Genomic DNA, 27,632 nt, shown 5'->3' on the forward strand with positions numbered 1-27,632 from the left:
TTCTGGTCAGAATACCGATTGGTTGTGGAATGGTGGCAAACAGACAAAGCGGAGGGGTTCTGGATCGAACAAAATCTAAATCCCAGCGCATTGGTATTCGGTCCGCGGTGGGGCTTGCTATCTTATCGCGCCTCCCATCACGAACTGGCGGTCAATGATTTGGGGGCACGGCCCTTAACGCGCTTCATGACTGGGAGATGACAGGATGACACAAAAACCGTCTCCAGGTCAATCATCAACCTTGCTATTTCACTCTCGTCCGTTTTCCTTCCTTGATTATCGAGACATCATGTATGTACTTTTGTAATTCTGTCAACATGACGGATAGGATTGTACGTTTCGTAAAGTGCACCTTACGCGATCCGTTGGGATATACGTATGAAGACTTATACTGAAATAGGACCTAATTATGAGTCACGAACACGACCAAAAATGCTCACTCGTCTATAGGCTCACGTCGATGCGATTGATGCTTTCATTTGACTGTCTGTCATCATCACAGATTGCATCGTCTGCTTCCAATAAAGCCTTGCATGATGGGAGCTCCCGGTATCCCAACTCCCTCCCACCATTACTGAAAAGGTAAGGCGATCACAACACCTGGGATTACGATGTGCTCATTTCACCTACACACGTCAAGGTTGGTAGACCATAGCCAGCCACCCGGCCCCTAATGGTCTCATTTGACACTCCCGATCAGTATATGCAAGGTTCGATGCAAGGACGATCATTGTCTTACCCTACTGATCGGGACTGGATTATCTCATATGTCATCAATCCCTGCCCATACTAGGCAACGCTAATGAACGCTGATCAGTCTCTAATCACAAGGTGTCCACTAATAATTGAGCACTGCCCATTGGCACATGGACAATAATTAGTGTTGAACCGATAAAGTCTCATAGGCATTGAAGTACATCAGATGCTAAACTTCGGATCATGAACGGTAATGAGCTTTTTCCATTGCAAAGATGCATTTAGCTCTCGCTGGAAGATCGGCCGATCAGCAAACATTACTCGCAGATCATAACACTCTATTTGCCTTCTGAGATACCAGAGGAGACGTAACTTGTCTCACTTCTAAATGATGACCATACTCACCCATGCATTATTGCTGCCTTTGCCTTGGGCATATGATTTACTCTTAGCATTTAGGATGGCGGGTACGAACCCATGCATACGGAATATCCAATGCAAAAATGATTCCCGTTGAAGAAATTAACCTATCGCCGGAAGCTTTCTGTGAGGAACGAATGGAATAATGATCTTCTTGCCCACATTCCCTAGCCCCTTACATAGTTCCTCAGCCACAATAATAGACCTGCATCAATCAAAACTCATGGGCTGTCCCATGAGACCTTCAACGGCTCAAAGCCATCAAGGAACCTCCGTGGCTTCACAAGGCAAGCACCTCAGTTGTCCGACCTCGACATGAGGACCGAGAAACAGTCCAAGCGACGCAATGGAATCCAAACAGTATGCCGCGACATCAATCATGTCGAGGGTAATCTCGACCACATCGACGAGCGAAAGCTCCTGCGCAAGATGGACCTCCGTCTCATGCCGATGTTAACCCTCCTATACCTCTTCTCATTCCTTGATCGGGGTAATATCGGAAACGCCAGAATTGAAGGCATGGAGGAAGATCTGCATCTCGGAGGGACACAGTACAACTGGGCACGTAGGTAGCGCCGACCATATTGTTGATGGATTTCTGATTGTTTAGTGACCGTCTTTTTCTTCACATACACCGTGTTTGAGCTACCATCGAACCTTATTTTGCAGAAAGTCAGGCCCTCAATATGGATCCCGTCACTGATGGTGGCGTGGGGGACGGTGATGGTTCGTTCCCGTTCGCCGAGCTAGTACGAATCTAATTGTCCGTAGACTCTAATGGGTATCGTGACCAACTATCACGGTCTTCTGATAGCGAGGATATTCCTCGGTGCCACAGGTAAGATCTTCTCCAACTACCAGAAATGATCTATCCTAACATCATGAAGAAGCGGGCATATATCCCGGGGTGGCCTATTATATCACGATGTGGTACTCTCGTCATGAAGCCCAGTTCCGCCAAGCCTTATGCTTCAGCGCGGCGAGTATTGCGGGTGCCTTTTCGGGGTTACTTGCATTTGCGATCGGTGTAAGTTCCGGAACTTTATCTGCTGTGCAATTCTAACAAGTCAGAAAATGAACGGCGTTGGCGGGTACTCCGGCTGGCGCTGGATCTTCATCATCGAAGGGCTCGCAACAGTTGTCGTGGCTGTCATGTCATACTTCTTTCTCTACGACTACCCTGATACGGCATCCTTCCTGACCCGAGACGAACGAGCTTGGATTCTGCGCCGCTTGAGTCTACAATTCTCCAACAATGGCAATGTGGTTCCCGAGGCCGGTGACTTCAAGTGGAAGTATGTGTGGGATGCGGCCAAGGATTGGCAGGTCTATATGGCCATTCTCAGTATGCTCCTCCATCAGGCCGCGGTGAGACCTCTGCTAATCATATCCAGTATACTTCTCCGCCGTCTGTCCGCTATACGGGATCTCGTTCTTCCTACCCACCATAATCCGCGATCTCGGATATACGTCGTCTACTGCGCAGCTTCTTACAGTAATGGCCCTGGACATCAACAGCCGCAACGTGTATCGTGACTGACTGATTAGGTACCTCCGTACATCATAGCTTCCATGGCTGCCATTCTAGCAGCATATTTCGCTGACCGCAATGGCGAGCGCTCGCCCCTTCTCCTATTTCACATCGGTTGCATCGTCGCCGGATTTTTCGTCTGTCTGGCAGGATCGCAAAGATGGGTCCCGGGACTTGTATACTTTGGGGTGTTCCTTGCGATCCTAGGTAAGCCCCCATGTGAACCCACACATATTGTCTACCACTCTAATGAGTAAAAGGAATCTACCCCGCTATTCCCGCCCTCATAACATGGCTAAGCAGCAATCTCGCCGCGGAACATAAGCGAGCAGCAGGAATGGCGATACACATTGGCATTGGGAACTTTGCAGGAGGTAAATACCCCCTTTCCCATTAATGAAGACCTTTAGGCAGAACGTGCTAATAAATATTAGCCATGGCTTCTCATTTCTATCGCACACGCGACTCCCCACAATATATCATGGGCCATGCGCTGGAACTTGCCTTTGGAATCATGGGCGTGGTGGCTATCGTGATTACGAGGTTTGCATATGTGCGCATCAACCGACAGCGCGTGGATAAGTTGGTGGAGCTTCGGCCGGAATATTCGGCACAGGAACTTGGTGAGATGGGGGATAAGTCCCCTACTTTCAGATATATGCTTTAGACTACTTGCAGGTTTTTTTTTTATAGAGTGATAGAGTTTATTTGTTCGAATAGAAATAAAAGCAGTTTATTATGGGCGATTACTGTCCTTGATCATAGGTAGTAGTAATATGTTGATCATGTCTCTGTAGGCTGACCTGATGGATGCGATAGATCTTGGGTCTACTGGTTAGCGCATGGGCATGATATAACCTGGATTAGACCTTGGAGTATGAATAGGAAGTCGGCAAAAGAATCTAATAAACTATAAGACAATATGCTAGCTCTATTATCGAATATCCCGATCAATAACTCTCGCAGCTGAAAGACACTTCTCATCCTGAAACCGAGGTGCAATAATCTGGATCGCGCATGGAGCTCTATCAACAGCATCTGGGTCATCTGGACATCAACAATTAGCTGACACATACTCACAGTGGAGCCATTCTCGATGAATATATGACTCACAACTAGGCTGAACCCCATCAGTAATAGCCATGGGCTCAGGATCAAGCCTCTTCGAAGCCTTGCCATATGGAATTATGCAAGCAGGGTACTACAATATCATTAGTCACACGGTCCTCCAAACTGTCTAAGAGATATAAGGGTACACTCACATCAAGCAAGTTCCAAACCACGGTATACGGCGGCCATCCAAATGTATCATGTGGAACAGCCGTATTCTGCGCCCCGGGCGCAAGAAGGACATCTAGATTATTTTCAACCCATGTCTTTCTCCACGCCTCGGCATATGCTTTGCGCGCCTTGTGCAATGCGTCTATCTTCTCGAACGGCGGTAACTCCATGTCTACTGGGAATGGACCCGTGAACATGGGTGAAGACATCTTTGCTACAGATGCCACGGGTGATTCGCCGCTGGCTGCGATGTGGTCGGTGTGTGGGCCGTAGATGAAATATTGGAAGGCGAGACGGTTCGCAAATGCGAAGTCAATACCGGGGTTTTCTGAAAGGTAAACTATACGATGACCTTTGGTTTTCAGAGCGGATATGGCGGTCTGCAGTGCTCTTTTAACGGGTGGATGGAGGGGAAAGTCCTTGCTCTCGGGGAGGATACCGATGGTTAGTTGCCTGGGCTCATCAGTTGAGGCTTTTGGATATGACCAGGGTGCTGCGCTTGTGGTACTGTCATATTTCCAGGGCTCGGCGGTTATGATGGTCGACATAAATAGTTCGATATCATTCAGGCTATGAGCAAGTGGTCCAGCAGATGGCTTAAGACCGGGAGTTCCCTCCATGGCTATATCGGCTACTTGGCCGCCCCATGGAATGCGGTCAATGCTAGGTTTGAAGCCATACACACCGCAGCAGAGGGATGGGATGCGGATCGATCCTGCAATGTCTGTGCCGATTCCTAGGATTGAGCCGCGGAATGCCACTAGAGCTCCTTCTCCTCCGCTTGAGCCGCCGGCAGTCAAGTTCGTGTTGTGGGGGTTCAGGGCTCGACCGAAGATGTTATTCTCCGAGTCTCCTGTCTAAAGTCCTGTCAGTGTTGATGATAGTGAAGAGGAAATGGTGGTAACTGACCATCATCGTCTGTGGGATATTTGTCTTAACGTAAAGCACAGCACCGAGATTCAATAGCATTTCGACGATGGCTGAGTTGTGTGCAGCTGGGCTGTTTTCAAGGAACTTGACATATCCGACAGTGCTCTGAACTCCATCGACGCAGAAACTATCTTTGATGCTGATAGGAAGGCCGTGCAGAGGTCCGAACGGTTTCTTCTCTCGCTGGAGGTATTCGTCCAGGAACTGAGCACGCTCAATAGCCCGTTGGAAGAAATGCTCGGTCAAACATGAGGTCTATATTATATCAATAAAATATCCGAAACAGACTAGGTATGTTCAGAATGGAGAAACATACAAGCTGCTGGGCAATAGCTGCCCTCTTGCAGAACGCAGTTGTCACCTCAACGGAGCTTACAGCTCCTTTTGATAGCTCCGCTAGAAGCTTAGTCGCGGAATATTTTTCTGTAATACTGAGCTCCTTCTCAGACAAGATACCACTGCCACGGACGACATCGGCTTCAATGAGGCGGCCGTCGGCGGGGATTGTTGCAAGAAACTTCTCAGTTAGACGCCATTCGGAAGGAATTTGTGCGTTTAGTTGTTTGCGCTTTCGGGCCACGAGGGTGCGCCAGTCGTCTGTTGTAGAAGTTGTTTGGGTCATCTTGTGATTGATGTATGTGCGTTATTGTACTTGATGTAGCCTAGAGTTATATAGTGCGGGGATGGTTATCTGTAACCCCTCAGTCTAGATATCTGTTACTCCACTTTGGACGTCGTTAACATGACTAGTATTGAAACAACCCATTGTGTAGGGTAACCCAGAACAAGTGCGTCGACCTTCCTGAATAGGCTAGTTTGACGCACTGACGTATACAGACATATCCGGCTCTAAATATCGGTTACCATTATGAGGACGGGGGTATCAACCTCGGGACATGTGCCGCCAATAATACTGATCAGAACTGAAGGAGCAAATAGAACTATACTGTCGTCTTATAGATTTTGGAATTACTCGAGATAACACCATTAAGCAGTATTCAAATTTATTAAAGAGATGACTACTTAACAACAACATCATCCGGCCTCACACCCCCAAAGTTCGTCAAATAATACGCATCAATAATAATCCTATCGTTCTCGCAACTCATCACTCCAACGCAAACCAACCCATTCAACCAGTTGTATTTGCCTGCACCCGCTTCGATTCGCAGATGGGAGAAAAATTCAACATCATCCTGAGTAACGGTGGGCGGAGGCCTCATCGCCGGATCATCCGCGACCTGCTTCGCGTATTCTGTTCCCGGTCCAGGACGGTAGAGCCCATGCGCCTGAACAAAGAGGTGGTGACCATCTGTCGTTTTGATAGTGTATCTGGCGTCGAGGGTCATGGACTGGTTTTGTTAGTTAATTCTTTAGATAATACAGGAATGATGGAGGAACTCACGTGTGTTCCCTCAATGACTGTTGCCCAGTCTGCGCCTCCCAATGGGAGGATTGTCCCTTCAAATTCTGGCCCTTTGAAGGTACCTCCAGTAATGTTTGCGATGCTGCGAATGATGCCTGCGCCGTGGGGTGCCCCAACGTTGATTTCTTCTGCGGCGATGGTGCATTCAAGTCGATAAAGGAATGTTAGACCTGGGCGACGCATCGAGGGGCTCTTTGGATAGTAGATGTTTCCCGGGGAGTCGGCGAATTTGGCAGTCATTGTGGTAGTGTGATGCAATAGAGTACTATGAATCTTATAGTTAGTGTATTAATGGTATCTCTATAATGCTGACGATGATATGGTATCAAACCTCTGCTCAGGGATACTTATAACTAATTTTCTAGCCTGTTGAATACAAAACAGCTGCCGTGTTTACCCCGCAGGGCTTCCTCATAGTGGGGTTTAGATAGCTTATTACCCTAATTGGTAGGTCGACCCTCGATAAGACAATTAAGCAGGCTGCAAGATACCCGAGAATGAGAATCATAGCCAAAGATAGCCTTCGGTTCAACCTTCCGGAACAAAATTTTCTCTAACCATAACCATCAAGTCCATGCGACAGATTGCAAACTCCTTGCGCTATCAAGGAAGTCATCGCTCTCCGCGGAGTCCGATTTGAAGGCTAAGAAGCCAATCCTGCCTTACTACGATCGATACAATCTACCGTAGATGACCCCGCTTCGTTGAAGAGGAGCACGATTAATCCACTGCAATCATATCCAGACCAAGTACAGCACCGCATCATCGCGTTCCATCATGGCCTTCGTGCAAGCTCAACTCTCTAATCCAGCAATCCCAGCTAAAGACCGCCAAAAAGCCCTCGACAGAGCCTTTGCCGACCCAGGTCTTCCCTCATCAACCCCTACATCATCCTTTTGGTTGCGCTCTCCACACCCTGACCTGGCAAAAGCCCAGTCCGCGACTCTACCCTCAGAAGCGGACGTCGTGATCATTGGCTCTGGAGTAACCGGAACTTCTATCGCAAGGACGCTTCTCAAATCCCGAAAGGAGGAGAAGAGCCAGAATGACAGCAATAGACCAGCTGTGGTCATCCTCGAAGCACGCGACGTTTGCAGTGGTGCGACCGGCCGAAATGGCGGACATATTCTTGAGACGGCGGAGGAATACGCCGATCTTGAGGATATGCACAGCACTGACGCAGCGAAGAAAATCATGAAATTTCGCTTAGCGCATTTACGCGAGATGCTTGATACCGCGGAGGAGTATGGACTTACTGAGCACTGTCAAGCGCGAAGGGTACAATTTCTAAGCGTTTATTTTGATGAGGATGGGTGGGAAGATGCCCGGGAGCGGGTACGCCGGCTGAAGGCGGGGTTGCCCGACGAGACGAAGGAGTGGAAGATGTATGAAAGAAAGGAGATTCCAGAGGAATTTTGTCTTCCTCGTGCGCTGGGGATTGTTGCTGGCCCGGGAGGGGCCATTTGGCCTTATAGATTTGTCACTGGTGTTTTGGGCCAGTTGAAGGAAGAGTTCCCGCGAGATCTGCTGATTGAGACGAATACGCCTGTGACCGGTATCGAGGTGGACGTGAGTGAGGAAGGTAATTCGCGTTTGCGATACCTCGTATCTACGTTCAGGGGCGTTATTCGCACTCGTCATGTCATTCATTGTACAAATGCTCATGTTGGCCACCTCGTACCTGGTTTGAGAGGTCGCATTTATCCTATACGTGGACAGATGTCGGCGCAACACCCGGGACAGAACTTCCGGTGTCAGGGAGAAGAGCACTCCTGGATCTTCAACTACGATCGTGGATTCGACTATCTCACCCAGTTGCCGCAATCAGAGGCCGGACAGATGATGATGTTCGGTGGGGGTTTTGCTCAGGGAGGGGGAGGTGGGATTGCCGATATGGGCGTCGCAACAGACTCAGAAATCAGTCTGTATGCTGATATTCATCTATCGGGTGCGCTAAGTGCGGTGTTTGGCCGTCAAAATTGGGGCAAAGTTGCCCGACAGAGCGTGGAGCAGATGTGGACGGGAAATATGGGTTTTAGTGCAGATGGACTTCCCTGGGTAGGACGGCTTCCTGTCTCGACAACCCAGCGGGGACCTCATAATGAAGGACAGGGTGCTGAATGGGTATCTGCTGCTTTTTCAGGGGAGGGGATGGTGCTGGCATGGCTGTGCGGAAAAGCTTTGGCGACGATGTTGCTGATCAATGATGAGACGTTGCTCGAGACTGAGTCCACGGATCTTTCATGGTTTCCAGAGCAAATGTTAGTGACGGAAGATAGGGTCAAGAAGGCTGTTCTGATGCGTCATGTGCAAGAGCGCTCACACTTGTAGTACAATAGGTAGAGATGGATTAGAAATGCGCTTGGTGATTGATTCAGAGCTTCTGATAATGTGATATTCCAAGAACAACAGGTATTCTTGTCTACTGTTGTCAAATAGTATGTTAGAAATATTATGCTATCTTCCCCATATTCATCCTCTTATTAACCAGCACATCTACCCCAGCAAGCCATCGTTTCCAAGTCTCTCCGTTACCCATGGCCAGAATACGCTTCATCCGCTGATATGATCTGGCCTCTTCATCTTCTTCCTCGTTCTTAACAGACTGAACACTGCCTGGTCCCCATACTTTCCACTCTCCCTTGCGTGCTGACCATGGCGCCTCTCCATTGCAAAATCTAATCCAAGCAGCAGCAAACCCTTCCGCCATTCCTCTTTCGCTCTCATCCATCTCTGTCTCGAGGTTTTTGTAAAGATACAATAGCTCATGGGCATGGTAGGCCGTCCCCTCCAGCGGATTCTTAAGGCGAGAACGCTGATCAAAATGGTACAGGAATAGACCACCCTTCTCGCGAAGCATAGTGTTTTCTAGCGCAGTAGCGTAGTTGGGAATTTTGAAAACCGCGTCTCCGCACATGTGTTCCACGCGCTCGAGAAGCATGTCATGTGAAAGCGCCTGGTGTATGTCATATTCCCTCAGGATTTGATCCGTCTCGTCGTCATTGTTGATATGATCTAACAATATCCGGCGAATGGAAGCAAAATCGTCGTCGAGAAGATTTAGATGGAAAATGACTCCCTCATGGTATGTATCCCCAATCATCAAGGCTTCCAGCCATGTTGGTGCCTTCTGTATCTCGCAGGGATCAGTCTGATAGAACCATCCATCGAGACAAGGGTTCCCTGTACCCGAAAGGACGCCTTGGATGGCCGGGGTCGCATTCGCCATTTCCTGCTGCGGAATCTGCCGGAGCCAATCCAATACATCGGGTTGTGAAGCGTCTATCTTGAAATACCGACAAACGGCCTGAAAAAGAGCCTCGTGTTGCTCCATAGTCCAAGGAGGAATGGAGACAGAAAGTCCAGACATACAGACGGCGCGCCGGAATCTCGGTGGATGAGTAGCTGTAAGCTGGTTGCTGATCGATATCCCACCGGCAGACTCCCCCACTGCAGTGACATTATCGGGATCTCCACCGAGGGTCGCGATATACCGTTGAACCCAGTCGAATGCAACTTTCTGATCAGTGAAGCCGAAGTTCCCACAGCCTTGGAACCCGTCATCTCGCATTTCACGGCGTATTGCGTCGCTCGCGAGAAAGCCGCCGAGTCCAACGCGGTAATTGAAATTTACACATATGATCGGCTTCCCCATCTCAATACTCTGTGAAACGAGATTGACAGCGTCGAAGATGGGAAGATTAGCGCCTCCGTAGAGTAGGGAGCCTCCGTGGACGTATACCATGACGGGAAGACTTTGCCTGTCGGAGGCTGGGGCGAAGGGAATAGCGATGTTCATCACAAGCCCAGTTGGTTCGTCTGTTTTCGGAGTATCCGGGAAGTGAGCAGGTGGTGGCACTGGGACGAGGTCATCGCTGTCGTCGCCTTCGGAGTAGGGCCGAGGACAGTCGTTGCTGTATGCGCTTTAGTTCATATGCGGCGAACATGAGATATAGAGAGTTTTACCCCAATTTTGTTCCATCATGTTTAGAGCCTGCCCAAGAAGTCTTAAGAGTCGATCTTGTCCACCGTTTAGGCAGGTCAGCATATGGTATTCCACAGTATTGTTGGACACCATTCGCAAATTGAAAACCCTCAAGTTGGCCAAGGGTGGGAATTTCTGTCGTGCATTTGGTAGTAGGAGGATGAAAAGACATGTTGACACTTAATTTGAAGATTATAATCAATGCCGAATAAGATTATAGGGCCAGTCAATTGACCGTGGTATATGCATTCTGCCATAGGGACCAGAGACATCTTCTATGGGCATATCCGAACCTCGGCTTTTCTTATCGGACCCCAGACGGTAGCTCCAGAGGTCAGCTATCTCCAAGCTACACTCGAATTGGCAGGTCGACCCCCAAACCTAATTAAAGACGAGTGTGGATTGCTGTCCGGTTATCTTCCCCGCATCTGTGCTTAAAGCTAATTCCTATCCGCTGCTCGCATGCGAAGTTCTTCATCACTATCCGATCACCACTCAAAATAGGAATGTCGACCCCCGGTCGCCGAACCCACCAGGGATGGTAGGATCACTCCCGATCTTTGACTTTTCTCCACATTCCGTGAAACTGACTCTACCGTCCAGCTGGACCTGCAAAGCCCGCCGGCGAAAGTGTGATCGTGCGCGCCCGACATGTCAGGTTTGTGCTGAACGCGGAGTGGCATGTGAGGGTTACGATGTTCGTCTCCGCTGGGGAACCGGAATTGCCTCGCGAGGGAGATTTACCGGCGCCGATGCGCCTGCCGAGTCGTCAATTCCGCCGAGGCTTCAAGGACGACAGAGAGATCTGCTTCGGGAGAGGAAGCGGCAGTTGCAGGTAGCTGATCAAGTGCGTGAATCTTCCGGATCTGGGATCTTAGGAGAGGGAACTGAAGGTAGGATGTAGTAGCCTCTCGTCTCGTCGTGATGATTGTTGACTCCACTGAACTAGAGTTGCTACTCAGCCCATTACTATCCGAGACTTGGAAGCCGACTCATTATGCAGAATTGTTCAGTGACTGTGAGCGTGATAGAAGAACACTACCGACTGTAAAATCATCTAATATCGATAGTCCTCTCATCTGGCATCAATGTCCTTCACTCAACAACTATGCACGACGGTGAAATACCACTCAAAGTACGACTACCAGGACTGTGTCAACAATCGGAAGCGCTGTATCAAATATGCATCACACTACAGGTCTCTATACGTCCGGATTTAAAGTCTCAATTCTTCGAGTACTTTGATGCGGCCCTGAACAAGTTCCGTAGCGAGTTAGCTCAGAGCGAAGCCTATCTAGAAGATGGTACTCTAACTGCTGGATTGCTGTTGTGTACTATTGGCGTACGTCTCATCTTTTGCCATCCCTATCTCCTTGGTTATGAAACAGTGTTAGCTGATAGGTGGGCATAGATTATGCAAGGGATACCGTGGACTATGCACCTCCGAGGGATGTATAACATCCTACAATCACAGAGTGTGACACAGTCGCATGACCAGGTCTCTCCCTTTCGGGCCCATTTGTTAGAGGTAATGGGAATCATGGATCTTCCCACATTTGCGATCGGTAGAAATCACCCATATCTAGGGTTCTGGCGGCAGTACTGTCGCAACCAAGCGACGCCGGACACATTTGAACAGTATGATGTGGAGGTCATGAGTGGTTTACCACGATCCTTGGTTGACATTTTCTCTTGTGTTCATGAGGGGGCAACAGAACAAGACTTCTGGGACTGGCCTGGTTCTAGAGGGTGCTTTTTGCAGTGCCAGCTTTGGGAAGCATATCGATTGGCTGGGATGCTAGTGATCCGTCATGGCGCACTGCGGCTGCCATCCGAACAGGACGATAACCCAGCACAGCGAGAACAAAGCCAGAGACAATCAGCACTTCCAACAACGGCGGTGATCATCACGCGACTTCTGAGCTGCGTGGACGCTATATATCGAGCGTCCTCAGAAGCCGAAGGAAAGGAGACATTGATCATCAATGCCATTCCTTATCCCGTCTTCGTCGCTGGTCTTCAATCGGATGCATTGAACAAGGACCCCGAATTAAGGGATTTTATCCGGAGGATCCTAATAGCAATCGCAGAGGGACCTTTTTGGAACAAGCAATATCGACTACTTCTGGACTTACTAGAAGAGTACTGGACCTATCCTGAAAACAATATCAATATACATGAGATTGCGCAGTCACGAGGAATAGAACTTGGCCTATTCTGATGTGGATTTGCCATCTTTAATTTGCTATTTACTGTGTTCGCTTTTAGAAACTTGCCGTAGCATGAACCACAACTTGACTGCTTCACCACCCTCCATCAACTCGACTTCTTCAACAACTTCAAACCCCAGGTTCTGGTAGAACTGGATGTTACTTTCACTTGTACATTCCAGTAAGATTGGTTCGTGCTTGATATGGTCCAACACCCATGTCATAGCCTTCTTGCCGAGGCCGCGCCCCTGGAGAGAGGGATGAACAGCCACAACCTCTAGATACCACAGATCGGATAGCCGCTGCAGCTTCTTTACTCGAGCAATTGTGTCGTCATGGATCTTCATCATAATCTCTAGTCTCTGATAAACTCGTTTGTTATATTTCGTCCCTCCTGTCAAATCGGCTTTCGGGGCATACCTGTACATTGGTACCACTTTCACGACGGGCGCAAAAGATATCGAGAAGAAGCAGCTTGAAATGAAGTACCAACTTTGCTAGAGTCCATTTTTGATGTCTTCGAGGAGGAAATAAGAGGGCCACAACACCTGCATCCTTATCGTCATCGCCATCCTCGCTCCATCTCTCTTCGGCCACCGAACCCTTCGCATCGGGTCCAACATGGCACGAACCAGAAGGCCTAGGAGGAAAGCAACGGGCTACCTGGTAACTCGGTCCCGATTGCAGAACTATGCCCTCTGCAACAGCTCGCTGGACCCGACGAAATTGCCAGTTGCATATTTCGATGTTATGTTTCGTCCAGGGTGGAGTGCGAGGGCGTAACCATGTGATTAGAGGATCCTGAGCAAAAGAAGTAGTAATTGTATTTGCGACTGCACTTATTGGATTTCGTTCTTTATGACGATATGTTTCAGTAAAGGCACCGAGGAGGTGATTGGGTTGGACGTACCGTCGTGGACACGGAAGAGTCGCAACGTTTGATTGGCGGTCATTGCAATTGATTTCGGTGTCCTTCATATCAGTCGCAGGTGCCGAATTATTCTTATCGTCGCTTGGAGGTTGTCAACGAAGCATACTTCGATTCAATGTAGGGATGATAAATGTCCTGGTGCCGAGGAGAGACGCCTGTGACTAGATTGCAGGGTCAACCTGCTTCTTTTGGTCTTGGATCCAAGTTTGATCTGATGCATATTGATAACAACACGAGAGACTGTTCGCTAATTGCTCGGCCAGCTGGACGAATAATGTCGTGGGGATCATACTCATCAGCCTGTCTTGTTCCCGGGTGCGATATGCGGATGTGCATTCATCATTCCTTTTCAGGCAGGTCGACCCCATCCCGCACTGGTCTCATCCTTCAGCAGATGGCAGATCGGCTCCATTTGGCGCCAATTCTTATCTCGCCTGGGTGCATACCCCCGCATTTGGCTTGATGCCAAATAATTGACTTCCTACCACTTGATAGACATCAGCTATCTGTATGGTGTACGTGTCGGTGCTCCGAAGTTGATACACAGGACAGTATATAGCGTTATGGCTCCCGCGAACGTCCTTGGGTCTTGACTGCTTGATATCACAGCGAATGCCCCAGTTTATCCCTTGACTGGTCAATATCTTTCTCCTAATTCACCGTGTTCGCCTGGGAGCAAGTCCACATGGCACAGAATCAGCCCTGTGACCCACTATTTCCTGACCCACACGACAATCTGCCACCAGGGACATTCCGTCTGATCCAGGGTATGAAAAAGCTAGCTGAAGTCATCGCAAATCAATCTCACCATTATACAGACGAAGATGAAAGAGGACATGGCAACCGCCAGGTTATGCTAAATCCTGTCCCATCCAGCGATCCCAATGAACCGTTGGTCGGTATCCCGCGTTTAGTGGCATTGAGAACTACTGACGATGGCAGAATTGGAGTACAACGCGGAAAATATGCAACTTTACCCTCGTTCTCGCTGTGACGGCACTCATATTTACAGCGTTAGTAACTTCTACCGGTCACAGATGGCGCTGTGCTAATGGTGGTCGATAGGCTTTCGATCCAGGCAATTTTCTGGCAATTGATGGTGGTAGACCTCGATGTGACATATGCCCAGCTGAACCGCGCCATGTCTGTGAACTTCGTTGGCCTGGCAGTGGGCTGCGTGTTCTTCATCCCCCTAGCGAAAAAATTCGGACGAAGACCCGTGTATCTCGTTTCGACGGCCCTCATGTTGGCAACTTCTTTCTGGACGTCGAAATTGCATACTCTTGCGGAATTGTATGCCACTAACTTGCTCCAGGGGCTTGCTGGAGCGACAAATGAATCAATCGTGCAGATTACGGTAGTGATACCCCTTCTGCTGATTTATCCTTTACTGACTTCTACAGATATCCGACCTCTTTTTCGTGCACCATCGTGGGGGGATGAATGGTTTGTATATGACTATGGTCATGATAGGTGTATGTCAAACCTCTAGAGAAATAACTATTATCTACCTGCTCATGACACGGTTACTCATTCCTTGACAGAGCTTTCTCACTCCCATGGCGGCCGGGACTCAAGCCACAAATCAAGGCTGGCGAGCATCATACCAAGCACTTGGTATCACTAACGCCGTTCTATTTGTCTTATTCGTGCTTTTCTACGAGGAAACCAAATACACTCCAGTCATCCCCGGAGTCGACGAATCTTGCGAAGACACAGTCGACAACATCAAAGCCGATCGCAAACGGGATATTGAGTGTCCTACCAGTCGAGCCGAATCGAGTCCAATACCAGCAGATCACCACGAGCTAGACTATAGGATCCCAATGAGAACATGGAGACAGCGATTTGCCTTGATAACCTACACCCCTGAACCCATTTGGCCCTACTTCTATCGTCCCTTCTACGTCGTGGCTTCCTTTCCTGCTGTCTTCTTCTGTGCCTTGCAGTATGCCTTTGGCGTGGTCTGGCTGACTATCCTATCCTCCACACTTAGTCTGGTATTCCCGTTGCCACCATATCTCTTCACCTCTGAGCAGATCGGGTTCATGAGTGTTGGTCCGTTTATCGGGAACCTCATCGGGTCTGTCTATGGTGGCTTCCTCGGTGATTGGTCCATCTTGTTCTTTTCAAAACGCAACAAAGGATACTATGAGCCAGAGATGCGATTGTATATTCTCCATTTGCCGGCTCTTGCAATGGCTGGGGGATTGATAATGTTTGGAGCCACGATTGCACGGGTAAGCCTCTTACCGTCGCTTGTAATCGTTAAAGGACAAGCTAACGGGCCCCTTCAAGGGAATGCACTGGATCTATCCCAGTATTGGTGGTGCTCTTTTCGGCTTCGGACTAGGCAGCATCAGCGATGCATCACTGACGTTGGTTATTGACTCTTACCGTGACGTGAGTATATCGCTTTGCGACTATTTTTCAATAAACCCGAATACATCTTCTCACGAAGTTTCCTTGAACAGATTACTGGAGACGCCTTCACAGGAGTCGCCTTCATGCGCAATGCCATCAGCATCGGCATCCCGTTCGCAATAAGTCCTTGGCTGGATCGATCAGGCGCACAGAACATGTTTATTGCATGTGGATTTATTAGCTTGGCCATCACCTTGACCATTATTCCTATGGTAATTTGGGGCAAGCGGATGAGAAGTGCAACAGCGGAGAAGTATCGTATTATGGCTGGGAAGTAGATGATCTATTAGGTTTGCTTTAGGTACATGGCATGATGGATGTAGAATGAGAACCCAATGTACTTTACAAGTGGTCAATGCTGGGTGCCAGTAGTGAAGCAAGCCAAAAGATGTAGTAGTCAAGTCTACCTGTGTTTTGGAAATCCCCAATCCCGAGAAATCCCCGAAGGATTAGACTCGAGACGGTGTGTAGAATCCTTCTCGGGTTCAACTTACTTCTTTCTAGACCATCTGTCCACACCGTACGCAGGGGCACTTTTTCTCCGGAAATTTGTACACTACCCTGGAATGGGAACAGATAGGTCAAACTTGAAGCATATATCTACACATGGCCAAACAGTGCTCTAGATGACTGACTCGGCGAACAAAGAAGCCCCCCTTTGTAATTTCCACTTACAAACCCTTGCAATAGATTCATAAATATTATCGTGTGTTGATAAAGGACCCAGCGATATATGGGGAATATGAGTTTCGACTGACATCTGCCAAAGTACCTCGCCAATTCTTCCACTACTGTACCCTACTGTTAGGCTGTCTAAACCTCATTAAAAAACTACTTCCTCATATAGCATAGCACAACAGACTCAATCTATTCCACATGGCACTATTGGACGGATGACCATTCCGGGCCCACTATGGAGCAGAATTAGTACCCGTCCATCAGGCGTCCAGGTTTCTATTCCAAGGAATGCGTACGCTGTGGATCGGATACTGCGCTGTATGGATATATAATAAGGAGTTTTATTTTCTGTGCTGTTGCTTGTTTCGTTTGTGTTAATGTGGTGGAATTGAAGGTGGGACTTTGGTTTTGTTGTGGCGTGGTTTTGGGTCCGTGAGTTATGCGCGGGATCGTTGATTGGTGTTCAGAAATTGATCGTGGTAGTTGATAGATCGAATCGCAGGGGTTTGAGATTCTTTGTCTCGTTGAATGCTTTAATATGTTGGAATACTATCTTCTGTTTTACTCTTGTCGCTAATGAACTGACATTTTGATTTGATGGTGCTGGTTCATTGTGTCGAGCAAGTAAAGTCGAGCAGGTCAAACACGCAACCAACCAAAATATCCATATGATCGTAGAGAAAACGCTTTTAAGATACTAGTATACATAAGGATGGAGCGATAAGAAACTACCACGACACCCGTGGCTCCTCAGGATCCTCTCTAGACCGACTCTCGTATTCCACTGTCACATTATCCGTTCGTCGAATCGCTCCCATCGGATGGCTTTCAATGCGCCCATTGGCTTCCTCTCGGAGAATGCTCTCCTGACTTCCCACCGTTGTGATTTCGTAGTCGGGCTTTCGTGGCTTCGACAGCTTGCTATGGTCATAGGAGGAATCAGGCAGCTGAGAACTTCCCTTGTAGCGGTTGCGGCTGTTGTTATAAGAGCTTGTGGTGCGTTTACCGAGGATGAGTTCGAGAACGGGCTGGAGGGTCGGGATGCAGGAGGCGATTATGACGACGTTGGACTCGATGCTGCATTTGTTAGGTCTGTATCTATTTTCGTAGATTCATCGTAGAGATGGGCTTACTTGGTCCACATGACGAGTTCGGCGGTGCCGTCTGTTGATGTTAGTATTTCTCTTTGGCTGATGGTGAGTATGCTCACAGGTGTAGTCTGTTTTGTCGGCTAACCCCTTCAACTGTGTACACTTGACGATGGCCATTGCGGAAGCACTGCTAGGTTAGTCGCTGATTCCTCATGAATATGAAAATACTCACATCGAGCCCAGACCTAAGGCTGCGCACAACGCGAGCCGTTTGCGTAACGACATGTGGAGTTTCATCAGCACCGTGCTCGGATAGACAGCCAGCATCAGATCGACAAACGCGGATAGGGCTAGCCTGTCAGTTGTTGCCAAAAGATAACGGTCGCATGAACCAACCTCCAGTAAATATGGCGTAGTCAATCAAAATCCAGACGTCTTTGCAGGTTGCCTTGCCTTCTGTCACCAGATGTGTCTTCCACAGCGCCTCGGGCGGGTCGCACATCGTGAACAGCACAATGATGCATATCCCTGACACAACCGCAGCGAATCCAGTCAACGTCCACAGACATATACGCTGGACTGTACTTGGGTTAAGTATCCGATTGAGCATCGCAGTCACCGCCAGCTTTGGAGTCGCAAATGAGATTATCCCAAAAAGAAAGCTCAAGCAATTAAGGAATGTGGCACGCTCCACAGTTCTTTCGCTCAATAGCCATGCATGCTTCCCATATCCCATATCCACATTTATTGTCGTGATGGCACAGTAGACGACCCCCATCACCTGCTGAAGTTAGCGGTTGTATCCCTCGCATGGCACATACATACCAAAGACGCTGTGATCAACCAGTCATCCGGTCCGAGGTTGTGCAAGAGACTTGTCCTGATGTACATGCGCGCTATGACAAGAACGGATGTGAGACCTGTGAGTGCCCACAGGACCGATAGAATCATCGGACCTTTATTGTCGCTGGCATTTCCATCTTCTGTCGCAGCCATTGTTGTGTGTAGCACAGGAATTCGTGACGTGACACACAATTGACCGAGGAGAACATAGCATGAATAAGAATTCCGATATCTACGGTCACCTGCAGGGTACGCAAGGGAACCACAGACAGTATTATTCCGACAAGCGAAGGATTTTAGCCTACACCTTCAGTGGGCGATCTGTTCGATGAGCGGGTGACATGAGATCCTCCTTGAAAGGGAATTTTGATGACAGATAGAGATCCCTTACTTCCAGTAACCTCTCCTTTCTTGTATTAATCGTTTCATTCTTTGGCATTGGTAGCCAATAATTCTCTCGATTAAAGGTGAGCAAGGAAGGTCGCAATGCCGTGTGGCGGCTATGGCATAATACGGTGCTGATGCTGGCAGGGATTAACTGGTCTGGCTAGCCCTGGGTCGTCCATTTTGGTAGCTTTGCAGTAGATCCATGCCATCGGTGGATAGACAAGGCGAATAGTGACAAACTGGAGGTCCCGTTGGCAGAACAGGATCCATATGGTCAGTTGACAGACGGGTAGTGGGGCCGCCACGCCGTTGAGAGGAAGCTTAACAAGACCATTATACCCCGAGCCACTGTGATGGGTCTGATTCAATATACTAGTCATAAGACTGCTCAAGGGTAATACAATAGTGAGGTGGTACTTTTTGCTGGTCCTTGCTCCAGAGCTATGAACCGGGAGACAACGATCTAGAATGAAGTGTAGATATTTGAAGACTATCAAATCAGCCAGTATGATCACGAAAGGTTCCGGATGGAGCACTCAAACGCCGAAGGATCGCTAGCTCGTTCTCAAAGAAATATTGGACCTTTTAAGGACTCCAATTCCCAAGCTACACCAGCAGGCTGGGTCACGCCGTTGGGCCCATCCGGCTGAATGGACAACCGCCGAGTCAGACCAACAGCAATGGTGTGTCCTAGCTATTGTGATAGTTTGTTATGCTCCCGTGTCAAGGCTCAATATGTCAGGTACTGTGCAGTACTGGATTCTCCTGAAGTTCGATCCAAGTCGCACATTGTTATACCTATTGTTGACTGTATCAGCTCATATCTAATATGGATGGAATGAATTTCTAGGCGGCATGTGTTGATACTTGATTCAGAAGGGCACGGTCTACCGGTAGATACCCGAGCAAAAAATCTTTCCCAATCTGTCCATGTACCCAGTTTCTAAATCACCCCTTGAAATGGCTTCAGAAGAGGTACGTGTACGCGTCCAATGATGATCACGATCCTCCTGTCGGTACTTTCCCGCCACGTTGTGTCACTAACGGTAAAGCCCCTAAACTAGGAGAGTAATGCTTGGAATGGAGCACGGTAAGGGCAGCCACAAAATACTCTTTACGGGTTAGTTTCTTCCACCGTGACCATCCTTTCAAGTTTCAAGCCTTGTCCTTTATTGTACCTTCCGATAGGCCACGTTAGTACCAAGTTATGGTTCATAGGGCCAATCACTATTGATATAACAGAGCCGTCGTCCGAAACATGACCTGTCGTTCAGAATTTCCCCTTCATCTGCTCTATCCATTGCCCAAGATACGTCATAAGTCACCATGATAAGTGCAGCAGAGGGCAACCCCAATGGCAATAGCTGCTGCCAGCCGGACGGCAGGATGGAGGATCATGCACAGCAGGCCTTTGTCGATGACAACGTTGCCATATCTCCAAATGCCCCTGGGGAGGTCCCCACTCTTCTTAAGCGTATAGCATTGCATGGTGAGGCTTACCTCACAGAGAATGATGAGAACGAGCGAACGAAGATTCTCGATGCAGCACGATCATTGGTCTACGCTCTTGAGACTCCCCGAGAAGCCATCATCAGACACTGCTGGTCCCAGGTGAGCCATAAAAACTAGATAAGCAAAAGTGAAAGCATGCTAAGGGTCATGGCAGAGCACACTATATGCAGCTTTGGAAACCGGCGTCGACCTGGGGCTTTTTACTGCCCTATCGCAGAATGACAAACCGAAGACAGCTGGCCAACTTGCCACAGCTACCGGTGCCGACCCAACGATGCTTGGTAAGTAACCACACTGGTATCATGTTTATGGGAATTAATTTCTTAGCCCGCATCTTGAAGCATCTCGCGGCCATGGGGGTGATCACGGAGACTGGTCCTGATGAATACCGTCGCACGGGATTTTCCATGTCAATGATGTCCAATAGATACAATGACTCTTATCCATGCATGTAAGGTACACTCACATCCTGGCTATGTTGGATATTAACACGACCTAGGACTGGTTGCATCACTGATGGCGTCCTGGCCCTTCCCGCTCAGCTCAAGAAAACGGGCTACCGAAACCCCAGCGACGGGAAAGATTGCGCCTTTCAGCGTGGGTTTAGGACACCGCTCCACTTTTTCGAGTTCCTTACAGAGAACCCTATTCATGCCGTCCAATTTAACAATCACATGTCTGTATACCATCAGGGACGACCGAGCTGGATGGATGTTGGCTTCTATCCGGTGTTGTCGCTAGTTGCCGAGGCAAATATCAGTGATCATGACACCTTGCTTGTTGATATGGGGGGAAGCTTGGGACACGATCTTTCGGAATTTCGCCGCAAATGGCCACAGGTGCCAGGTCGGCTTATTCTCCAAGATCTACCCAAGGTTGTGGAACAGGCCAGAAGCATGAACCTGGATCCGGCTATCGAGCTCATGACACATGACTTCTTTACAGAACAACCGATCAAGGGTAAGTGCTGCATCAAGCCCTTTAGGGCTATAACTAACATGTATGCAGGCGCCCGTGCGTATTACATGCATTCTGTTTTGCATGATTGGACAGATGATGACTGCCGTCGCATATTGGCCAATGTTATTCCCGCTATGAAGCGGGGGCATAGCAAGCTTTTGCTAAATGAGAATGTTATCCCAAGCACGAATGCATACTGGGAAACTACCAGTCTGGACATTATTATGATGGCGGACTTCGCGTCAACTGAACGCACGGAGAAGCAGTGGCGGGCGCTGGTGGAATCTGCCGGTCTCAGGATCACCAAGATATGGACCGTGCGGAGGGGAGTGGAGAGCCTTATTGAGTGCGAACTGGCTTGATGATGTTGTCACTTCTTCAACAGAACATCTAGGGGTTTGCTTTGTAGTAATATTATTCTACTTATGAGTCTTGCTTCATGCTGCGTTGATCTTACATCTAAAGTGATACGTGTATACCTTATGATTCGAGGAGCAACTCTATCTTTACACAGGTAATGACATGCTCTAACTTCCCTTGCATGTTGTTGGGACATCCGATAAAAAAGAGAGGTATTTAAGACATAGTCCCATCGAACGGGCGGCTACAAGTATCAAGCGCAAGGGGTTGATTTACAACCATTTATGTGGCACAAGGAGGTATCATGAAAACCATGCAGCCTATAAGACGGTCTCTAGACGACGTATAACATCCAATCTGGGTGCCTGGCAGATTCTCTGCGTCCCATCCCATACTCCCTACCCACCGAGTATCTCAATAACCCCTCAGGAGCCATAATGTATCTCCACCTACCGAAGTAGTTTAAAATCCTCCGATTTCTGTCATTCCGCTGTGTCACGTCTTTCATCCACACCACATACCCAGAACAACACTTACAATGAACAAGTGAGCCTTTACCACCCCAAAAGTCTCGCACTAACAACTCCTAGAAACGAAGCTCCTTCATCTCAGGCAGACGACTACCCAAACTTCAACCTTGGCTCCTACCACCGACCCATCGCCACATCATCCCCAGCCGCCCAGCGATGGTTTGACCGCGGTCTACTCTGGTCCTATTCCTTCAACCACAGCGAGGCAGCACGATGTTTTGAACGAGCCGTTGAATGCGACCCCACCTGCGCACTAGCCTACTGGGGCATCGCGTATGCCATCGGACCAAGCTACAATATAGCCTGGGGCTTCTTCGATATACCCAGTCTCCTAGCAACGGTGCAAATGGCATGGGATGCGCTAAATGCCGCCCAGAAATATGCTACGCATGCCTCTCCGCTGTTCCACATGCTGCTGAAAGCCATCGCCACCCGGTTCCCAGCCCCGGATAACATCCCCGCTCCTACAAAGATGAGACAGTACAATCAGGCTTATGCAGACGCTATGCGCGTGGTGTATGAAGCCTACCCAGATGATCTCGACGTAGCATCATTGTTCATCGAGGCACTTATCTGCGTTAATCCGCGCGAGCTGTGGGATATGAACACCGGTGAAGCCAGTAGCGCACATACCCTCGAGGCGAAGGCTGCAATCGATACTGCAATGGCACGTCCGGAGGGTCGAGAGCATCCTGCCCTGTGCCATCTGTATATTCATCTCATGGAGATGTCGGCTACGCCTGAGGTGGCTCTGCCTGCTGCAGACAGACTGCGTCGTATGATTCCGGATGCGTCGCATATGGTGCACATGCCTGCGCACATTGATATGGCTGTTGGGGACTATCGCAGGGCAATTGATTCCAGTGACGATGCTATTGTAGGCGATGATATGTTCTTCGCCACATTGGATGCATCGCCGTTGTATGTGGCCTATCGGGTGCATAACATTGTCACGAAGCTGTACTGCGCTCTGATGTCCGGTCGGTCGCGAGAGGCCATGTTGGCTGCGGATAAATTGGACGAGGTCGTCGATGCAAAATTACTGGCTACTAAGTCTCCCCCAATGGCAGACTGGACGGAGAGTTTTCTACGCAGTCACGCGCACGTCCTGGTGCGGTTCGGTCGCTGGCAAGAAATTCTCCAGTTAGAACTACCAGCACCACAGGACCGAGCCTTATACTGCTGCAAGACAGCTAACATCCTATACGCCAGGGGCCTCGCCTTCAGCGCCCTTGGACGTATCCAGGAGGCAGAAGTCGCCCGGCAGGAGTTCGAGGAGGCGCGCAAGCGGGTGCCGAGGTCCCGGATAAATAATTTGCCTGTTCGGCAGGTCGATTTCCTTGCCGTAGCATCTTTGATGTTAGCAGGTGAGTTGGAGTACCGCAAGGGGAATATTCGATTAGCTTTCGCGACGCTGCGTCGGGCGATCGAGCTAGAAGATGACCTGGCGTACTGTGACCCGCCGGCGTGGATGCAGCCCGTGCGGCATGCCCTAGGTGGGTTGCTGCTAGAGCAGAAGCGGGTCCCCGAGGCGGAGCAGGTCTTTCGGGAGGACCTGGGCATGGCACAGGGGTTTCCGCGGCGTAAGGGTAGGTTGAACAATGTGTGGGGATTGCATGGGCTGCATGAGTGTCTGTTGGCTTCTGGGAAAATGGATGAGGCTCGTGTTGTCCAGGTGCAATTGGATATTGCGTTGGGGTCGGCTGATGTGCCTATCTCGACTTCGTGTTATTGTCGCTTGTCTGCGGTTAATGGAAAGGGCTGCTGTGCTCGTCTTTGATGATACGTTTCCTACAACAGCACAGCAAGTATGTAGTCAGAATGGGTCATCGCATCCGTCACTTCAACATGGCGGATGTTCGGAAAGCCTTCTTGGCAGTATTCACAGTTCTATAATACACTTTGTACAAATCCGTCACTTCTATATACAAGCCCACACTCCGCCCCGGAGCTAAACCCAGAAAATATTTACTCCGCGCGAGGATCCTTCCAAAGGGGATCAACGAAATAGACCAGCCCATGCGCCACTGCTGCAGCGAGGGGACCAACCTAGTATCATTAGTACGTGGTTAAGAATTCAATTGAGCTGCCAGGGATGAAACTCACCCAATGAATCCAATGATATGTCGGAAATTCACTGGCTACATATGCGCCAAAACATCTTGCCGGATTTACGCCTGCAGCTTGTCAGTCACCGTACTTCGATATCGAGAAGTGGAATACTCACTAGCACCAATATACCCCTCCCTCGTAAACGCCGTACCCCACGTAACAACTCCCAACACAACACCCACCAGCCACGGCGATACTGCATGACCAAACACCTTGGCCTGTCTAGGGTCCAAGGCAACACCAAAAGCCAGGAAAATCAGAATTAGGCACGCAAAGAACTCAATGACTAGTCCATCTGTTGCGGACACCATGGTCGAGTCGATGTGGCATCCTCCCACAGTGAACTCACGCGTGCCGTACGCGGAGTGCATGGCGAAGCCGGCGAGTGCGCCTCCCAATGTTTGGCCGGCCAAATAGAGGATCATGCGCGGGAAAGTGATAATGCGGGCGAAGAAGGTGGCGAGAGTGATTGTGGGGCTAATGTGGCCACCGCTAGAGGGAGAGAAGGTGTAGATGAGGAGTGGAGTGAGAAGGAGGTTGGTGAGGCCGCCGAATGTTGGGGAGAAGAATGTGACTGTTCCATAGACGCCGGCTTGGCCTTTGGGGGATGTTGTTGCGGAGAGTGGGTGAGTTGTTACCCAGCAGGTGATGAAAACGTTCATCATACTTGCTGTTGGTTATACACTTATTAGCTCGGGGCTCATCTTATGGTATGGGGTAGGGCTTCGGAGGATGCGGGGGAATTACCTATGCATTCTAGCACAGCGAACTTCCATAGATCCACGCTCAAAAATCCCCGCAAGTCGAATATCTCTTTTAGTGTCATGCACGGTGCTGCGTCGGGCACCTTCTCTAGCACCTTTGAGTTCTTAGGGTCCGTCCTGTCAACCACGAAATCCTGGTTTCCGCCCATGCGGCCCGCGAACGGCGGGATGGCGGGCTCGAGCCCATGGTGCTGGGGATGTGTTTCATCGCTTTCATATTCGGGGAGATAAGTGACCACCATGGTTCGTTTGGGTGACGGGGTGCGATGACTGCTGCTGCTGCTATCAAGATAAGTGGTTTGTTTCTGCAGCATGTCAGAGAAAGATAGGAAAAGATAAGAAAGAATTGCATGCAATTGATCGCGTGGTGAAGGGGACGTTTTTGTGATCGGGAGGCCCCGGTCTAGGGCTGGAGAGGCGCGATCGGGATGAAACGGGATGCAGAAATGGTGATGGTCGGTCGGCAAACTCGGGGGCGCCGCAGAATTGTGGGTCGTTTAGCCGAGATAAAGAAGGCTTCTAGAAATTATTTGCAAAATCTTTCTGTCGACTTGAATTGATCGGCCAGTGAGGAAGCCGAATTGCCAGATAAGCTACGGCCGATGGCTGGCCGTGGGGATCATCCTTCAACCGACCGCATTGATTGTGGAGATGCTTGTCTGTGCTACCATCGTGCCCTTGCGACCACTTGCTCTATATGAGACGGGAATACCCCGATGATTGGTGTGACAGTTTGGTAGCGAAGTCAGCTTGGGGTCCGGAGTAGCGGTGCCATTTTCGTGTCCGTGATGTCACTCGGCATTTTGACCCTGCTGGCCCGGCTCCGAACAGGTTATCTATGAGCCCGCATGGTGCAACATGGTATGTGCGTGTCTCTGTGCTCGGATTTAAATGCACGGTTGTGCACCACGGAAGCTGTCTCGCCTCGGTCGGGTGCCGGAGTCTATTTCCATAGTTTGAGTGGCACTCTTATTCCGATGGTTCGGAAGCGCCCTCGGCCGTTGACCGAAACTGGGGCATTGCATTATTGTGCACGGGAGGGAGTAGAGTAGATGTTAGTCAAGGTGTCTCAGGTTGCTACTAGTATTCGATGATCTGTTGAGGTTGACATCTCAAAATTTAGTCTATGAGACCGGGATAGTCAGAACATGCCACCTGCTCCGGAGCGCATGCCAGCGATCTTAGCGTTACGTCGATCATGCTCAACACAGTTAATACTATTAGAGATGACACGGTCCTAACACGATTATTCAACGAAATAATGTAGCATCCATTTCCTTTTTATTTTGACTCGAATGATCTCGCGACGCGTAGCCCGAAATATATATTGAGTCGGCAAGCGGTAGCACCTAAGAACCACTGCTAGCGGAGTTTTCAGACCAATTTGATCCGGAGAACTGAACCAGGGTATCATATACTACCCTTTGAATTCGTTGAATGTGCATGTTCACAGAACTAGCAACCAATGTGTGGTGGTAGAAAGCAAAGAAGTTGCCTAAATTGCTACTGGACATATATTGGAGGATAGTTATAACACGGCATCGCAGTCGTGATAAGTAATAGTTCCTCTGACATTCATGGACTAATTATAGCTAAGAAACTACTTTCATCGATAATGAAACTGTCATGCAAGAGCTTCTAGCCGACTACCGCTACTCCCGAGGAACACGGTGGTTGCGTGTACCACTACCATATGCAAGCATCTTCTAAAATGGCATGACCCACTCCGGCCCACTTAAAAGAGGAACGGCACCAACATGCGTGTTGTGCGACGATACACCTTCCACTGTTGACCGAACGTCTTCTCTAGCAAATTCTCCTCTTCCTTGATACGCACCCATCCAATCATTGGCAGCGCCATAGCCCAGAAGCACCAGTGTAAGATGGTCACTACGTGCAATAGTTGTAGATCTGGCATTAAACATGCAAATACACCATCATCTCTTGCCCAGAAATACAACACTGCAGGGGCCTGGATGGCTAATCCAGCGTATGCTGGATGACGAACGTGGCGATAGATGCCCGTAGTGACAAGACGATCCGGCTTTGAGAGAGAGAACGTGAAGCATGAGCCTAGTTGCCAGAAGGCGCAGATACGAATGCAACTACCGAGGCAGATCAATGCGAGAGCAGTTGTGGTTCTGTAAGTAAGAGCAAGGTGATCATGTCGAACACGCTCGAAGTTCGGGCAAAGTGCTTGCTGCTGTGTTTGTGGAAGAGTGACGAGTACAGCTTGAAAAAGGCCCACTGCGAGGTAATACACTCGGTAGACTGAGGACGCAGTGACCACACCATGCTTCTTCAGAGAGTCGGTCGCCACTGGTGATGAGGTATTCGAGCACTCCAGGCTTTGGCTGTTCAGCAGGGTAGTTACTGCTAAAACAAGTGAGAAGATGATCTGCATTCTGAGATGACTATTTCATAAAGCCGATCTCAGTCTGGGGCCGCAAGTCTTCACCCAAAATATATTGGCAAAGGGCCGAGCGCCCTCTAGGTAAGATCCGGTAGGAGATGTCGTTCTGCTAAGCTTTCTAGCCTTGTCAATGCGCATGCAAGCATCC

At 49.2% G+C, this 27,632-nt stretch overlaps 13 protein-coding genes across 13 annotated transcripts; 6 read left to right on the top strand and 7 right to left on the bottom strand.

Annotated features, from left to right (window-relative positions):
- Nucleotides 1-1,431: 1,431 nt before the first annotated feature.
- Nucleotides 1,432-3,346, top strand: BO88DRAFT_444238 (MFS general substrate transporter; the record flags this gene model as incomplete). The annotated part of the gene is made up of 9 exons (XM_025710090.1): nt 1,432-1,681; nt 1,727-1,842; nt 1,888-1,954; nt 2,004-2,143; nt 2,188-2,461; nt 2,511-2,611; nt 2,665-2,854; nt 2,908-3,021; nt 3,082-3,346. 9 exons carry the CDS (start codon nt 1,432-1,434, stop codon nt 3,312-3,314), a joined length of 1,485 nt encoding a protein of 494 aa, XP_025562284.1. The 3' UTR covers nt 3,315-3,346.
- A 235-nt stretch (nt 3,347-3,581) lies between these two features.
- On the bottom strand, nt 3,582-5,480 carry gmdB (general amidase GmdB; the record flags this gene model as incomplete). Its single annotated transcript, XM_025711263.1, has 5 exons — nt 3,582-3,694; nt 3,761-3,848; nt 3,910-4,785; nt 4,838-5,113; nt 5,175-5,480. 5 exons carry the CDS (start codon nt 5,478-5,480, stop codon nt 3,582-3,584), a joined length of 1,659 nt encoding a protein of 552 aa, XP_025562285.1.
- Nucleotides 5,481-5,877: 397 nt separating this feature from the next.
- BO88DRAFT_463591 (DUF3237 domain-containing protein) lies at nt 5,878-6,524 on the bottom strand (the record flags this gene model as incomplete). Its single annotated transcript, XM_025711264.1, has 2 exons — nt 5,878-6,210; nt 6,264-6,524. 2 exons carry the CDS (start codon nt 6,522-6,524, stop codon nt 5,878-5,880), a joined length of 594 nt encoding a protein of 197 aa, XP_025562286.1.
- Nucleotides 6,525-7,061: 537 nt separating this feature from the next.
- Nucleotides 7,062-8,615, top strand: BO88DRAFT_389609 (NAD(P)/FAD-dependent oxidoreductase; the record flags this gene model as incomplete). The annotated part of the gene is made up of 1 exon (XM_025704922.1): nt 7,062-8,615. The coding sequence occupies one exon, from the start codon at nt 7,062-7,064 to the stop codon at nt 8,613-8,615; it is 1,554 nt and encodes a 517-aa protein (XP_025562287.1).
- Nucleotides 8,616-8,736: 121 nt separating this feature from the next.
- Nucleotides 8,737-10,441, bottom strand: BO88DRAFT_463594 (acetylcholinesterase; the record flags this gene model as incomplete). Its single annotated transcript, XM_025711265.1, has 2 exons — nt 8,737-10,198; nt 10,251-10,441. 2 exons carry the CDS (start codon nt 10,439-10,441, stop codon nt 8,737-8,739), a joined length of 1,653 nt encoding a protein of 550 aa, XP_025562288.1.
- A 324-nt stretch (nt 10,442-10,765) lies between these two features.
- Nucleotides 10,766-12,490, top strand: BO88DRAFT_444240 (Zn(II)2Cys6 transcription factor; the record flags this gene model as incomplete). The annotated part of the gene is made up of 5 exons (XM_025710091.1): nt 10,766-10,810; nt 10,873-11,162; nt 11,219-11,287; nt 11,340-11,611; nt 11,681-12,490. The coding sequence occupies exons 1-5, from the start codon at nt 10,776-10,778 to the stop codon at nt 12,488-12,490; spliced, it is 1,476 nt and encodes a 491-aa protein (XP_025562289.1). The 5' UTR covers nt 10,766-10,775.
- A 24-nt stretch (nt 12,491-12,514) lies between these two features.
- Nucleotides 12,515-13,482, bottom strand: BO88DRAFT_463598 (GNAT family N-acetyltransferase; the record flags this gene model as incomplete). Its single annotated transcript, XM_025711266.1, has 3 exons — nt 13,390-13,482; nt 12,900-13,333; nt 12,515-12,841 (listed from the first exon to the last, which is right to left on the bottom strand). Exons 1-3 carry the CDS (start codon nt 13,430-13,432, stop codon nt 12,515-12,517), a joined length of 804 nt encoding a protein of 267 aa, XP_025562290.1. The 5' UTR covers nt 13,433-13,482.
- Nucleotides 13,483-14,179: 697 nt separating this feature from the next.
- Nucleotides 14,180-16,112, top strand: BO88DRAFT_463601 (putative MFS transporter; the record flags this gene model as incomplete). Its single annotated transcript, XM_025711267.1, has 7 exons — nt 14,180-14,305; nt 14,353-14,423; nt 14,476-14,767; nt 14,814-14,885; nt 14,955-15,650; nt 15,709-15,813; nt 15,885-16,112. 7 exons carry the CDS (start codon nt 14,180-14,182, stop codon nt 16,110-16,112), a joined length of 1,590 nt encoding a protein of 529 aa, XP_025562291.1.
- A 1,128-nt stretch (nt 16,113-17,240) lies between these two features.
- On the bottom strand, nt 17,241-18,599 carry BO88DRAFT_389615 (uncharacterized protein; the record flags this gene model as incomplete). The annotated part of the gene is made up of 6 exons (XM_025704923.1): nt 17,241-17,589; nt 17,646-17,676; nt 17,723-17,790; nt 17,836-17,953; nt 18,000-18,384; nt 18,429-18,599. 6 exons carry the CDS (start codon nt 18,597-18,599, stop codon nt 17,241-17,243), a joined length of 1,122 nt encoding a protein of 373 aa, XP_025562292.1.
- Nucleotides 18,600-20,159: 1,560 nt separating this feature from the next.
- On the top strand, nt 20,160-21,667 carry BO88DRAFT_463609 (o-methyltransferase; the record flags this gene model as incomplete). The annotated part of the gene is made up of 5 exons (XM_025711268.1): nt 20,160-20,444; nt 20,500-20,626; nt 20,673-20,796; nt 20,845-21,305; nt 21,354-21,667. 5 exons carry the CDS (start codon nt 20,160-20,162, stop codon nt 21,665-21,667), a joined length of 1,311 nt encoding a protein of 436 aa, XP_025562293.1.
- A 536-nt stretch (nt 21,668-22,203) lies between these two features.
- On the top strand, nt 22,204-23,975 carry BO88DRAFT_463610 (tetratricopeptide repeat domain protein; the record flags this gene model as incomplete). Its single annotated transcript, XM_025711269.1, has 2 exons — nt 22,204-22,211; nt 22,256-23,975. 2 exons carry the CDS (start codon nt 22,204-22,206, stop codon nt 23,973-23,975), a joined length of 1,728 nt encoding a protein of 575 aa, XP_025562294.1.
- A 45-nt stretch (nt 23,976-24,020) lies between these two features.
- On the bottom strand, nt 24,021-25,396 carry BO88DRAFT_405379 (aquaporin). The gene is made up of 4 exons (XM_025706865.1): nt 25,055-25,396; nt 24,423-24,977; nt 24,302-24,372; nt 24,021-24,244 (listed from the first exon to the last, which is right to left on the bottom strand). Exons 1-4 carry the CDS (start codon nt 25,311-25,313, stop codon nt 24,164-24,166), a joined length of 966 nt encoding a protein of 321 aa, XP_025562295.1. The 5' UTR covers nt 25,314-25,396; the 3' UTR covers nt 24,021-24,163.
- Nucleotides 25,397-26,795: 1,399 nt separating this feature from the next.
- Nucleotides 26,796-27,536, bottom strand: BO88DRAFT_488433 (methyltransferase family protein). The gene has a single exon (XM_025712615.1). It carries the CDS (start codon nt 27,473-27,475, stop codon nt 26,807-26,809), a length of 669 nt encoding a protein of 222 aa, XP_025562296.1. The 5' UTR covers nt 27,476-27,536; the 3' UTR covers nt 26,796-26,806.
- Nucleotides 27,537-27,632: the final 96 nt, after the last annotated feature.

Source organism: Aspergillus vadensis (genome assembly GCF_003184925.1).
Source record: "Aspergillus vadensis CBS 113365 unplaced genomic scaffold BO88scaffold_13, whole genome shotgun sequence".
Lineage (NCBI taxonomy): Eukaryota > Fungi > Ascomycota > Eurotiomycetes > Eurotiales > Aspergillaceae > Aspergillus > Aspergillus vadensis.

Excerpts from the sequence above, each read along its gene's own strand:
- BO88DRAFT_405379 (XM_025706865.1), bottom strand. The coding sequence starts at position 25,313 with ATGGTGGTCACTTATCTCCCCGAATATGAAAGCGATGAAACACATCCC. Across the intron at positions 24,978-25,054 it reads CGCTGTGCTAGAATGCATAG|CAAGTATGATGAACGTTTTC; the intron begins GTAATTCCCCCG and ends TATAACCAACAG. Across the intron at positions 24,245-24,301 it reads CATATCATTGGATTCATTGG|GTTGGTCCCCTCGCTGCAGC; the intron begins GTGAGTTTCATC and ends TAATGATACTAG.
- BO88DRAFT_488433 (XM_025712615.1), bottom strand. The coding sequence starts at position 27,475 with ATGCAGATCATCTTCTCACTTGTTTTAGCAGTAACTACCCTGCTGAAC.